Below are 15,371 nucleotides of genomic sequence, written 5' to 3'. Positions count from 1 at the left end.
AAGGCAAAAAAACTGATTTTTTTCTATATTTTGCTACTAAGATCGCAGTGTAATATCTTGTTGCATAACTTTGTTGTTAAGTTACAGCTCATTGCTCACAAATAAGAAAAAATGAGGAAGAAATGCACCAACATCCATTTGGGTTTCCAAAGTTTAAGGATTTGGTACACATTACTTTAATATCTGTAGTGTTTGTGCATTTGATGGTGTTACTTGCAAATGAGTAAAAAATAACATGAAAGGAGTTAAAATGTATGAAAGCATGAATTAACTACACATTACAATGTTATTCACATCTGATTCAAGACAGGGTATAAGTTATCTATGCACACAGAGGGAAAGAAATGCATGGCAGGTTGTGATGCACAAAGATAAAAGGTCATTTTCACACAGGTTACAACAAAGCAGGCAGCATAATAGACTTACATCACATCCATGGGATTTATTATTCTAATAAACTGAACCTACATAGGCGTCATGCAAACCAATGCACCAAACCCTTCTTTACCTTCTTTTATTGATTAACTTGTATGGAACAAAGCATGGACTCCGAAATAAATGAAAACAAAGTAGATTACCAAGAGAGCGGAAATATGACACCTCGAAACTTCATGTATCAATAGAAAATATGTGTAGAAATATTCCAAACAAGCTGCCCACACAGTTTCTGGACATATAATATATCATTTGAAGGCTCGAGCAAGACATTAAATCCCTTAACCATGGGGCATGAGTGGGCGTAGTTGGATCCTTCAGTTCTAATAGAACTCCCCACGAAGCATAATGCACCGCATAATGGCCTCTCTGCCAACACATTTGTCACAACATGGTCTCACACCCTGGTAAATGTGCTAAATCTGGCTGCAGACATATGGTATGTGTCTGGAAATGTAAACTTCATCAAACATCGCCGGACACCGAATAAAGCTAAAACAACTATTTCAGTTCTGGGTTTTCCCTGTTTTTGAAACAACTTTTCATTTAAATTCTTTAATTTTTGTCTTAACTTTCATCAGTAGATAGTTTAAAGTTTAAACTAGAAGATTAAGTTAGAAGCTGCAAGTAGACAACAGGTAACAGTTGCAGTCTTACTACTATAAGAATCCAAGATATACAGTAAATACAGTAAATGCCATAAACACTACACTGTTTATTGTTTCTATATATTTAATAAAACATTGTAACATGGAAGATGACATGTTATTCATGCTAGGTCCTGCAGCGCTAGCTCGGTGCAACCAAGACTTTAAGAAAGCAAAGGGTGTTAGAAGTGATGATTATTTGGGGAGTGGTGGCCTAGTATAAGGGCATAGAGCTTGGATTCCTGAGGTTTTGAGTTTCGAAACCCACTCCCACAGACTGCCACTCTGGCTCTCTGAGCAAGACCCTTAACCCCACACTGCTTCCTGGGCGCCGCACAATGGCAGCCCACTGCTCCCCTAGAGGATGGATTAAATGCAGATGTAAATTTCTGTGAGACCAATTATGTTCAATTATTATTTCTTTTAGAGGAAGATGGTGTTTGCGCTGCTGCTGCTAGAGATGCAAACCCAGGTAAAGAGCTATAAAGAGCTCCAGTTTCTAACCAAAGCTGGTTATGAAAATCATCGAGATCAAAAGATTTTCTTAGATATGATCCTGATCGAAATCTTAAGACCAGTTAAAAACTGCATACATTTGCATTTTGTACAGTTGGATCTTTGGTTGAACCTTAGGATGAAAAAAAAAGAAGAAATGGAAACAAGAGACCAAAGTGAGCAGGCAATAAATTAAAAATAACAAATCAACTTAAATAATCATCAGATGATTCAAAGTTTAACACCACAACTTGAAAACCCCCAAAATCTTCTAAAAAGGAAATTAAAGTGTCAAAAACTGACTCAGCATTAAGTGGCTCCACCTTTAATGTTAACCTGTTTTTACTTTTTTAATTGAAAGGAAAGAAAAATGGGTAAAATTCATTGAAAATCCTCGTGCACTGAAATCTTAGGTTATCTCTAGTTTTTAAGTTTAGTGCATCAGATCATTTTACTGTTCTTGATTATTTAAGACAGATGAAACTTTCAGTGATCAAATAATTTGATCAGCAAATAAAATAAGGGCTATTTTCATTATATACACATATATGTTATTGGGTAATGTTTGCTTTAGCACTTTAAATAATTTCAACCACACAGATATTAACCTCAGATCTGCTGAGTCATGATAATGTCATGTTGTTTCCTTTCTGTTCTTAATAATTATTATAACGCAGGCATCTGGACAGCAAAGGCAAATGGCACAGATGGTTAATGTCAAAACTAATGAGGCCATTTTATTTTGCCAAATTACATTTAGTTCATTTCATTTGTTTGTCATATAAATAATGTCAGTCTGATAATTGATGACATGATGAATAACTAAACTCCCATTACTGGAGTTTTGGAGCTGAGCTGTCACTATCTCCCTCATTCTCTCGTTTATTTGTGGATTTCTGACTCCAAGAAGGATCAATAACCTTTCCCACATCTTCTATCTCTCTAGTTCTTTTCTGTTTCTAGACTTTGTACCTGGAGGCAAAAAAAAAAAAGGCTCCTAAAGAAAGTTGTGGGGAAAAAAAGTAAAATTACAGTTCAGATGAGAAAGCTGAAGCCTGGAGGAGACGACTCAGACCCACTTCTGCCCTGAACATGATTTGGAGCTGCAAATTGGATTCTGAGAGATGGGGTCTGCATGCTGTTTGCATTGCTCATACCCCACAGCATCAGGGTTGTCATGACATACTTGATGACAGCTGAGGCACAATAAGCATCAGATTTCCTTTTTTACAAAGACAACTGAGACTAATTTTCTCTGCTAAGGTATAAAATATCAGATTATTTACTGTGGTTATTGTGTTTTAGGCCAGAAATATGCATTTTTAGATCTTTCTCTCTCAGGTTGTCCAGGTTAGGTTCAGAGTGCAGAAGCAACAGAAGGTAACTGCAATTCAACGCTGACTGAGAATTGACAATACTCTTCTGTTTTTGTCATTGGCATCTATCAATATTTCAATTAGAAGTCCAGAAGTAAATCCTGAAATCAGATGATGCCCCCAGAAAGACCAGTAAATAATAAAAAAAAAACAAGCAAGTGCTGCTGTTTAAGATGGAAGTTAAATGAGCGATGCTCCGAATGTAAAGAAGATAAATCCCGGAGCAGAATTAACTCTGCAAGGCAGACGCTGCATGACTGTGGTGCTGCTGCTTTACACCAAGTCGAAGTGAGTCACCCTCACAGTTTGACAGTCAGATGTCTCTTTGTGCATCGAAATGAGTCAACCTCACCTTTGCTTGTCGGTGCAGCGGCTATAAAAGGTCCTGATTGCATTAACTCTATTAAGTCTCATTGTTTATTTAGAAAGGAAAATGAAAATGAAAACTGTCACTAAGAGAGATGTGAAGCCACAAAGGAGCCTTTATTCACTGATACTGGTTTATTTTTTGTGTAAATGAATGTTTTTCAATTATCACGTTCATTAGAAAAAGAGTAAAGAAAGTTTAGGCAAATAACCTCCCATTAAAAATCAGCAACTTTTTTACTTTTTAATTAACTCAAACTCAACACTAAAAATAATTAAAAGTATTCAATGACTGAGGTTTTTTTTTTTATATATTCGTTTAGGAAAATCTACAAAATTTATTAGCCTGTTTTTGCAAAGTAATATCCTCCTAATGAATTTGCAGCACCTGTTTCCTTTGTCTTGAGGAGCAAGCAGAAATCCTCCATGTAGATGAGCAGTTTGGAAAGACTTGTCGCTACGCTAATAACACTCATCAATAATTCAGACTCTTCTCTGTGTCTGGGGCACAGTAGAAAAAGAGTTATGCATGGACTCCTGGCAGCGATGCGCTGCATGAATCTTCTCTTTGTCCTCCTTATAAAAAACAACATAAACAAGAACATTGACAAGCATCAAAACAATGTTTAGAGGAAGTGCAGGTGGTGAAATAATGTGTTCAGTTATTCCTCTTATGTTGACATGAAGCTAAAGCCATAAAGATCTCAAAAATAAAAATCATCCATTGAGATGAACCTCTGTAGGATTTTTCTTTCCTCCCGAAACACAAGTAGAAAAATCTTTTTCATGTTTTTAAATACCTAACAAACTGCATTTTTAATAAATCTCTGCTCAGTTTTAAGTTTTGATTTGATCAGTCTGGCTGTAGGACAACAGGATGAGATCAAATGCAGGCTAAATTTATTAAACAATATAGGTACAAATTGATTACAAATGTAGATGAAAATGACGTTTACTTGAATCAAAAACAAACTTTAGGGTAATTTCTACAAGCTAGAGAATCCTCTATAGTGTTTTCACAGAAAGTTATTTTTTAAAATCACATGACATTTAACACATTTTTAAAGAGAAATAAATTATTTAGTTAGCCTTTATTAGATTAAACTTCTAAATGTTACATATTTCAGCAACCTTAGCTTATGGTTTTTTTTATAGAGCTTGCAAAATGTTTTTGCCTGTCATACTTTCAGACTTTTTGCTCTGAATGCTGCAACAGAAATAACGTTAAAGTGGTGGCAGTTTACTTGATGCTAAGTCATGTCGACTTCTGCAGGACACTTGCTTTTGAGTCCAGACGGCAGGTTTCCAATTAATCCCTGCCAGTTTTGTGTTAAAGTAGATGTTTTTGATTGGGTAAATACTTGCTAACGGTAAAACAAGTAGTTTAAAAATACACTCTTTTCTTCGCATGAAGGGTGAAATTTTTAGTAAATTTTTTAAATCAAAGTTGTCAAAATAGTTGCTTTACAACTGGAGTAATTGGTCTTGCAATCAAAATTGCTGCCTTCACAAAAAGATCCATCCTACGCCTCCACCCCGAGGATAATAGAGCCCTCATTTACACAATTAAGCTAAATTGAGACACGTTATGTAAAATTGTACTGCTAAAAAACATAATTAAATCTGCAAATATCAAAAGAGACTTGAAAACAGGTTAGAAAATGAAAGAATGAAAATGTTATATATTGCATTTGTTTTAAACACTAAGCTGGTCAACCAGAGTGTAAGGAATCAGCCTAAAAACAGTCAAATTATGAATCCCTGCAACCTGCAAGAGATTGATGGGAAAGTTTTCAAATCAATCTTTCCATAAAGTGCCTCTGGTTACAGGTTGGAGCAAATGAAATCCAACTGAGAACTACCTGCAGTATATATCCAATTTTCTATAACATGTTTTACGTTCCCTGAAGGAACAGGTGTGATAGATCTATATAAATGTCTCTTTCATTGCTGATAGTAATGAAAGATAGCAGCCATTAGCCGGAGGCTACGGACTTGTAGCTTTGAATTTGTTTTCTGGGTCTTTTCCCTTCGGTAAATTCAGCCTTGCTTGTATTTCTGACTCTCCGGAGAGGTTATTTTGCTTATACTGTGGAGAAAATGTGAGATTAGTGTCTAGTATGAAGCCCAGTAATGATCTCCTTTCATGCCGAGGGTGGATCTGATTATTTTGCAGATTGGCTTTAGAAATCTGAAATGCAGAAAATGAAACATTTTTATTTCCCTCTGTCAAACCAAGATCCTATCTTATTTGGACTTTTTTTTTGGTTTGGACTGATCATTATTTGCAAAGAAAAGCGCCCTACTTTCAACTTTTACAGTTTTTTCTCCAACCTTATAAAGATTTCACAGTTTTCATCACAAGTTTTTGGCACATATCTAGTTTGCAATATTTGTTTTTGTAATTGAATTAAAAAAAGCAAAGGTGCAATTACAGAGATATATTCAACTTTGTTTTATCTGCAAGGTAAAACACTGAACACATTTAGGGTGAAATTAATGCTTAGTTCTGTTGTGGCTTTCATATTTATCACAAACACCCCAGATAATCACTCACTCCACACTCGCCCTAAGACAAACTCTTCCCCTTCGGATTTAACTTTGACTAATGGAGCCCTAAACAAATTGGCAGATGATGCACAGCCATGTTGTGCAGAAATAACAAACTCTGCTCGAGCACAAACTATTTTTCCTCCCAGGTTCGCTGGTTACCGAAGGACAGCTGAACTCTTTGCTCACCAGCCTTTCCCTCCACTATCTCATTTCAGTAATGATGTTAAATGTTTGCTGATGACTGAGGAGACAAAAGGGTTTTTTCAGGAATCTATTAAACACAGAGTGTAGTGAGAGTCTTGCTGTTTCCTTATTTCTTTATCTCCAGGGTAAACAAAAACACATTTAAAAGGAGCAAAGTAGAGATATAATTTTGTGGGGTTCGGATGCTCTTTGCGGAGCTTCTGGGAGCTGGATTGTTTTTAAGAGCTGTTCTTTGACAGCAGAGTGAATAATGGAAGTGAAGCTGGAGGTTTGTTGTTTTTTTCCTGCAGAAGAAAAATCTAGCTCTCCGGGGGTTTTTCTTTCTCTGGTTTCAAAGAAATGTGACATATTTAGTGCAGTGAGAGTTAGTTTAAAGATAATCAACATAAAAAAAAAAAAAGCAGATAGCTATCCATTATTTTAATTAAAAAGTTAAAATGAGCTATTTTTAATTCGGCTGAAAATCAGATCAAAACAAAAGTGGTAATTTCCTTTTGCGAAAGAATGCTCTCAAAACAACATATGAAACGTCTGAAATGTAAATCTGTGAAGACTTTTTTTTAAATGTGGATTTCATTTTCGAAAAATCTCACATTGCTTAACATTTAAACCTGAACAAAAGTGAGAAATAATATAGAACTATATATAAACCAAGAACCAAGAAAGACAATAATAATACAATAGATTAATAAATGTGTGTCTTCCTATATATCTTAGTAGTATTGGATCATCTGGAGATGATCAATGTTTATTTTTTTATAACATTCAGATCAATTTAATGAGAAGGAAGGAAGCAAATATATGTTATTGTCAAACTATTATTTATTTTGGATTATTTTTACAAGTTGATGTGGTAAACATTGTTATTTTAATTGATAATTTCTTCAACATGAGGCGTGTAAAGTGTGAGCAGGATCAGCACTAAAACAGAACCCTGAGGGACTCCGTGAAAAATGGCTAAATAAATCTTAAATGACATGTTGACGTTAAGTTTTTTTCAAATAAAATTTTAAATCATTCTCAGTATGAATCAGATGACCAAATCAGATCATAAAGTCATGCTATTTTTGAATATCATGTGGTCAACTGGAATTAATCACTCTAGGACTGTGAATCAGCCACTGAAAGCAATAAAGAAAGTCTGACTTTTCAGAGTTAGCAGAAGGGTTTCAGTGGAATGACGACATCAGAAATGCAAAGCCTCAACACTGGAAAAAATCTACATCTAGTCATTTTTTCTTAACCCCTAGAACCCTACGGACCCACCGGTGGGTCCAGCTGCTACCTGACCTCGTAATTTTAACAAACTCCCAGTATTGATGTAAAAAACACATTTGGCACAGTTTGGTGACATTTTTGGATAAATGTGCCAAAATGGCCTCTCCGCCTAAGAAATTTCTCACTAAAACCATTCTAAAATAAATATGATTCATCTGATTGAGTCCAAATTTGGTATATTTTTACACAACATTTAGATTTAAAAGTCTGTACTACTTTTTTTGTGCTCTAAATAATATTTTGGTAATGTTTTGCAATGTTTATTTCTAAGAAAATTTTGGCGAGGTTCATAAAATGCAAAATATTTTGTATTTTGTCCCTAATATTTCAGGCAGGGTCAAAGCTACAATGGGCCTGACACCAGAAAACCATTCTATGACATCTTACCTTTACAGAGGTACCAAAAGTTTCTTCTTAAATCTAATAGCTGTGAGGCTATAAGTGATTTACTTTTGTGTGTTTTTGTCAGGCAGAAATTTATTTATACCCCCTGAGGGTGTAAGAGGTTAAAATAAGTGCATTTGTCCTTGAATGGAGAAGGTAAAAGAGACATTTTGCCAATGGAACACGACAATTTGCAGTCAAAATAAGAAAAGACAATTGCATCACTTTATTTCAAGTGCATTTTATCTAAATATCTTATTTTAGGAGTCAAATATTCATTCCATTGGCAAACTATCAAATTTACCAACTCAAATTAAGGGTAAATACACTTAATTTAAGACATTTTTACTTATTTCTAGAACGTTTTTCCAGTGAATCTAAATGATAAAAATACTTTTGTTTTTGTTTTCAAGAAAATAATGAAGTCGCTCAGCCAAATGGCTTTCCCTACATCTTGCAAATAATGAAAATCTAACTCTTTTAGATAAAACAAAATATTTTTGGAACCATTACCACATCTGCAGATAAAAACAAGTTTGATTTTAGTTTGAATGTTTCCCAGTCCATCACTGTGATCACCAAATCGTAACCAGCAGAGCTTCATTTTGCAGTCTCCTACCTGCAGCCCCTCGATAGCCAGCCGCAGCATGCTGGGGGTCAGTTTGGATGCCTGCTTGAAGGTGAAGTTGCTCCAGTCGATGATGAGGATGAAGCCGTTCACCTGTAACTCAGGATCTTCAATCATAGATTCCAGCGACAGCAGGATCGCTCTCAGGATGTCCACAAACGTGTACCTGAAAGGAAATGTCAAATGTGTTTTATTTTTCCTTTGAGGGAAACATCAAGGTAAACCTCATGGAGAACTGGGAGGAGGGGAGGATCTGAAGGCTGAACTGTTTAAAATAATCGTGCTATGAAGGTGTGAGAGATGGTTTAAAAATCTGTCACAGCTCTACTTGTTAGCGCTGTTGAATTGGAGTTAAAAGGTTACTGGTAACTCTGAATGTCACCTTAGGTAAACTGATAAATGCTCTAAGGTGTTGATGTCATGTGTGCATCATTGTCTTTCTCTGAGATGTCCTACTGATTTTACCACAGCTCTTTGTCACCCTAATCTTCAGGGAGGGAATCTACCAAGAAGTAACAGTTTTTTTTAACACAAATTAATTATCTCCAGTAAGTGGTACTTTATAGGTTATTATGTGACAGACTAACACAAAGTAAGGCATTGTGGAATGGAGGAAACTGATACATGGATTTTAATTTCTTTTTACTGAAATTTCAAACATTTTATAAACATTTATATTCAGGCTACTTTGAGTCCATAGTTTAAAAACAACTTTTCTCTTCCATTTCAGCCCCCGACCTTTTTAAATGTTTGGAATCAGATGTTCTTTTTTCTTCTTCTTGAAAATAAAAAAGCTGGTCAGTTTAGAAGGGCAGTGTTTCTGAAAATCCTATTTTAATTCATCAGAATTATATTTCTAATCGAGCCATTCAGACACAGAAATATACTTTTTGAGCCCTGGAACACAAAAACCAAAAGAAAAAAACAAAAGCAACTGGATTTATTAAAATCTTTTCAGGTCTTCCATTCATGGTGGGCAGTAGTCAGGCCGTTAAAATGCTGGTTTAAATTTGCAGAAGACAGATTATGAAGAAGACGTCTTGGTGAGATTGATACATTATTAAGAAGTTTGTTGCTCTTAATGCAGTTTTTTTTTAACCTTGCATGACTCAGAAGGCTAAAAATCTCCATTAGCATGTCGCTCTGGGTTTATTTTTCCAGCTAATTTCCAGGGTTTAGTTAGTTTTTACAGCATCTTCCTACCCAATAACTAAAATAGCTTCTCTGCTTGTGCTGAACTGGTATCACCAAAGCATGATGCTACCTTCACCATGTTCTTATTCCAAGAACGGCATGTTCATGGTGATTGGCAATGTCAGTTTTTCATCAATCTAGAACGTAGGCCCCGGAAAAATAAAGAACTATGGGTCGTTTGATTAGGGTATCATCTTAATATTCCCAGTTTTACAGATTTTTCTTGCAACTTTTTCATAAAACCAAGACATCTTTAATCTATGTTGTCACATTTTTCCCATTTTTAGTTAAAAAACAAAACCAGTTCAATTCAATTCCACCTCACAGTTCAGCCTTTTTTATCACATAAAATCAAAATAAGATGCATGTAAAGAAGAAATTTACAACTAGGGATGCACGATATAATCGGCCCCCTATCGGTATCGGCCTTAAAACTGAATATCGGACATCGGCCACCCCACCGATATTTAACCCGATATTTGATCAGCTTCTGAAAAAAATACTACTACTTCTTCTTCCTCAAAAACTTCTTTTTTACAGACTTAAAAACTTCTAAAGACGAGGGAAAAAATATTGATACATTAAAATATCACAATATCTTCATATGCTGATATATTGCCATTTAAAAACACCATATCAATCTCTTTCACTAATGAAATATTGCTATATGTCATCGTTATGCGACGAAATCCCCCCAAAATTCACGAAATGTTGCCATATTTTCATATGTTGATATATTGACGCGGTATCGATCTATTTTATTAACAAAATCTCACAAGAATTTGCAAAATATCACGAGAGTTTGTAACAGAACGATGAAATTTCACGGGATTTTGAAAGTAAAATAGATCGATACCGCGTTTTTAAAAATCAATTTGATATCATTTGATATGAAAATATATTTGAGTATATTATTTTTCAAAGTGTCAGAAATGGATAACAAAACTGCTATTTTCAATGACTACTTATTTTTGTCCAGCTTTAACATCAGTATCGATATCAGTTATCGGCTACATGAGTTTTAAAATATCGGCATATCGGATATCGGCCAAAATCCCAATATCGTGCATCACTACTTACAACATCTTAAATAAGGAAATAATTAGGAATATCAATGCTTTGCATGTCACAGTGTTAAGATTTCCTTTAAAACAGCTGATGGCCACACAGCCTTTTCAGGCCTTCATTGCCAGATTCACAGATAGCCTCCCAATTAGTTCTATCTCATTTTCATCATGTTGGTCTTAAAACTTTAATTGCTTTCAGTGATGAGGGCCCCTGCGTGTGGTTATCCTGGAAATGTAAGAATCTAATTTGGTGGCTGAGATTATTCTTTAGGATTTTCATCCAGCTGATGCTTTCAATTCTCCTGTGTCCTGTCCACTGTTTAAGATTTTTCCTGCTCACAGTTACCATGAAATCCTTATATCCTTAATCTTATATTTTTTTCAAATTTTATGAAAAGTTAAAATTGGTATAGATATTTCATGTGCAAACACGGAAAGTCTACACCGTATACCAAAAAATGCAAAGTCGACAGTATCAATGCAGCTAAAATATTTATATGTTTCTTTTAATTGTTATAAATCATATATTTTATACAAAGCAAACCAACATAGAGGGCAAAGGGTAAGTATGTTGATAGAACTGCGGTTACTCAAACGTTAAAAAGCCATGATCTCATTTTAAAGCCCAACAAAACCACATTCTGACCAAGCTTTTACCTTTAACCCCAACCTAGAAGATTATCCTGACTAAGTCTGTGTCAGTCTGTGCTTTTTCGCCCTATAAACACATGGCAACATGGAGAGAAAAAGAAAATAAAAAAACTAGTGAAACAGCCCCAAATAAAAAAGCAAAACAGAAATGTTAATTTAAATGAAACTTATTTTATGACTAAAAACAAATATATTATTTTGAAGTGGTTTCAACCAAACATTATTAAAGCTGAATCTGATTTTACCTTTTATAAAGGAATGGATGCATTCATTCCACTTAGCTTTAAATCTAAACTTAGAAATGTGTAGTTGTAATTGGAAATCTCTTTGCAAACTATGATTTTTTTTTTTCCTCATGACCATGTGATTTGATGTCCAGCCTGGTGGTCAGTGGGTCATCAGGTGATTAATGGTTCCTGAACCAGCACAAAGCAGGTGATCATGGTGGGAAAAGGCATCCTTTTAAAGTATCCTTTCAAAGGATAATGAGATAGCAAGATTCAGTCTCACAGCTGGTCGATCGGTTAAACTGCAATTAGGCACACTGTTGCTTTGAGGATGCAAACATGCTGACATGTGAAATGGGTACTGCTGGTTGTATTTTTGCCTGCTTTTTCGGCCCATTAGCAAGCAAATGTGTGTAGATTCATTGAGAGTGATAAATCTCTAACAACAAAAGTTGTAGAAGTAATTTTTTCCCTGTTTTTTCTTATTACAAAGAATACAAGGATTTTAATGGAAGAAAAATGAGACCATGAGGAATCATTTCCTGAGTTTTAACACCCTTAAGCCGACAAACCTCACCATATTTTGATGTGATTGACCCTCTCTAACTTACAAAAGGTTTTTCAAAATACTTAGAATCTCTTCAGATCCCTCAGATTAATCCCCATATATTCTATTCTGAAATCTAGAAAAAAAAAGTCATTTCTAAAGAAGAGTAACACCTTAGCATGATGGTGCTGCCACCATGTTTTACTGTGGGTATGGTGCTCTTTCGGTGATGCAGAATGCTGTTTTTGTGCCGAGCATCTCTAAAATTGTAGCTCAAATATTCCAGGATATTTTTTTCCTGCTAGGTTTGGACAAGCCTGTATGTTTTTATCTTTTGACACATGCCAAATAAAACCTTCCTGGAACATTTTTATCTTAAGTTGTCCAGAAACATCCCTGTTGTCCCAAATTTTCTTTAATTAAAGATGACTAAGTCCTGCTACATATTGTCCTGAAGATTTGTTTGCCCCTATTCATTTATCTCTATGTACGCTCTAAGGTATCTAAACACTACTGACTGGAACATTTAATATAGCTAAAATTTATTTCAGTTGAACCAGATACAATTTAACCCAAAACAGGTGTTAAGAAGACTGAATGCATAAATAAAATTCATAATAATCCCATTTCATCCTCTAAAGAAAATTTTTAGTTAAACTGGAGGAGAAATTAGGTCACATGAATCTTATCAATAGAGTGAGTTATGATTGCTTTCTTTTACATGTTACTTAGACTTAACAGACTTTATTGTCATTTTGTACACACAGAGTGTATACAAAAATAAATGTTGTTCAGTACAGCTCTCAAGACATTTTCATTTTTAAAGTGCAGCAGTGATAAAATGAAAACATACGACCGTATTTGATTTCCTACATTTAGTTTTTTTTTTCTACATCCCCTACTGTCAAAATAAAATGACTCAGTTGTAATAAAGCCGTTCAGAAGACTGTCCCCTCCGGACATCAAAATAAAAAGTTAAACAAGCCGTATATTAAATCAACTGTTCTTTGCAGCATTTAATGTGAGTTATAATGTATTTCTAACTTTATTCAGTCAATTTAAAAAACATTGTTTTAGAAAACAGGTTTCTGTTTTCTATTTCATTTTATTTTGTTTTAAAACAACACAATAACCTAAAGATCTAGACATAATTGTTTTATTTAAACTGATTTTTCCTGGGATGTAGAGGAAAAGAAATAAGGACCATAAGCAACCACTATATATATATATATATATATATATATATATATATATATATATATATATATATATATATATATATATATATATATATATATATATATATATATATATATATATATATATATATATATATATATAGTCAAACTAAATCGTTACATTTGTACATTTTTTGTATTTTATGAATGATTTAGAAATGACAACATCAAGTAGCCCCACAGCTGGTTAAAGTAGGTCGTTGCTTTAGAAGCACTGTGTGGTGCTGAATGGACAGCTCCACAAACCTCAGGCTTCTATTTCTGGGGATTTTTCAAACACGGAGGTATTTTAAATAGTCTGGACACTCATTTCATGAAAAGAAGAATAAAAAATAGCCTGAAACTTTTTTATTACCTGCTCTGGTCCCAGTTGGCGGCGAACAGAACCAGGATCTTCCTGCCGTATTTGTCCAGATTAGAGAGGACGCCGGGAAAGCCATCCTTCAGCGCCTGCTTGATGCCAGGGTCGGTGGGCTTCAAGTTCTTGAACATGTCCAGATTCTGCTGCCTGTACTCAAAATACTGTGCCAGCAGCCGAAACGCCTCAAAGTGGTTGAATTTCCTCGCCCGGAGGAAACGGAGGATGAAGGCGTCGTCTGTTCTGAGGAAACCGATGTCCGGCCGGGTGATGATCATGTCCCGGACCTCCTGGATGTCCTGGTGGAGAGTCTCTGGGTTCTCCTTCAGTTCCACCTTGGCCTTCTCCAGGGTTTCTGGAGAGAGGCCAGCCTGCAAGTGAGTCATCGTTTGCAACAGCTGTCCCTCCGCGGGGGGTTCGCACTACAGCAGCTCCCAATAAAACGGCTGAATAAATGGATACCTCCCGCAGCAACAGGGCAGGGAAGTGGACTGCCTGTTTCCTTTTCTCTCTCTCTGCTTTCTCTGATCAGTAGCTGACTTCAGATGGAGGCCTGCTGCTCTGGAGACGTAATCCACCCTGAACTGACACATACGCTGCTGCTCTGATGATCCTAGGATGCATTTTCTACATATGAGCCTTTCACTTTTACGCACAGATTCATTTCTTTTTTTAAACCCCTCCTGCAAGATTTCAACTTTATTATAATTCTCCACTGTGCATTGGTTGAAATCACGTCCTCCGGGCTTCAGGCTGCAAGTCCAACCTGCTGATCCGGGTGGCCTGAGCTGGGAGCCAACAAACAGCCGCTCTCCTCCATGTCACAGCCTCTCCGCCTCTCTCTCTCTCTTTCTATGACACAATGACGACGACAGCATCACCGTCTCTCCGAGCGTCGCTGGAAGCGGCCCGGCAATGCGGCACGACCCCGCAGCCGCTGCTACATGAAAACCAGCAGACCTTCACAGCGCATCTCCATCCGTGGAGCTCCTGCTGCTCCTCCTGCTCCTGCTGCTCCTCCTGCTCCTGCTGCTCCTGCTGCTGGGAATCAGAATGGAGGATTTCACCACCAGTATCTGCGTCTTCAAGCCAGTTTAAAGCACATAGGCGCTCTTTCTTATTCCTACCCACAATGTGGGAGAGAAACTCCAACGCATCAGAAGGTGGGTGGTCCAGTAGTGTACAGGTGTCCCGTGTGGTTTTTGTTCCCCTCTTGCCTCCTGCTCCTGGCTGTATGGAGAGGGGTGGGGTGGATGAGGTGGGGGGGATTACCGTCTCTGCTCCTCCTGCTGCTGCCGTCTGTTCTCTGGGAAAGTGACTGACATCCAGAGAGTCCCTGCTCGGCGCGCCTGGGTGTGTGGATACCATCGACCGGGGGGAAGGGAAGAGAGGTGGTGGGAGGAGGGGGTGGAGTGAGAGATGAAAAGGCGAGAGAGAGAGAGAGAGATGCCAAAACGGGATGCAAGGAGAAAGAGAGGACAAGGTAGCAACGGGATGGAGAGGCTGGATGGAGAATGCTTAGAAAAATAAGCATTAAATGAATGTAAACAGATGGGGATGTTGACTTTAGGAGATGGAGATCTTAAAATTAGGGCCCCCCTTCTTTTTTTTTTAAACCTTTTAGTGACCCAGTTTGTTTGAAAGAGCCACGTGTTTGCAGGTTTCAGCCTTTACATATGAAATTGTCGCAAATGCTTCAAAAAAGTTCATCCTGATGTTCCAG

General features: G+C 36.5%; 1 protein-coding gene across 2 annotated transcripts in view; it reads right to left on the bottom strand.

The window, feature by feature from the left end:
- Positions 1-14,978, bottom strand: part of clvs2 (clavesin 2) — a 58,398-nt gene extending 43,420 nt beyond the window's left edge. For both annotated transcript variants that reach the window (XR_005282392.1, XM_038304150.1), the window contains exons 1-2: positions 13,646-14,978; positions 8,358-8,532 (exon numbers count right to left, since the gene is read on the bottom strand). Coding sequence is in view for 1 of the 2 variants with exons in the window: in XM_038304150.1 (XP_038160078.1) it covers positions 8,358-8,532; positions 13,646-14,034 (564 nt within the window). In the remaining variant the exon portion in view is untranslated. The remainder of the gene's footprint in view (positions 1-8,357; positions 8,533-13,645) is intronic.
- Positions 14,979-15,371: the final 393 nt, after the last annotated feature.

The sequence above is a fragment of the Cyprinodon tularosa genome, unplaced genomic scaffold (assembly GCF_016077235.1).
Source record: "Cyprinodon tularosa strain WSP-4 unplaced genomic scaffold, ASM1607723v1 ctg526, whole genome shotgun sequence".
Classification (NCBI taxonomy): Eukaryota; Metazoa; Chordata; class Actinopteri; order Cyprinodontiformes; family Cyprinodontidae; genus Cyprinodon; species Cyprinodon tularosa.
Note: the sequence above shows the minus strand (reverse complement) of the source record. Positions and strands in the feature narration are given on the sequence as shown.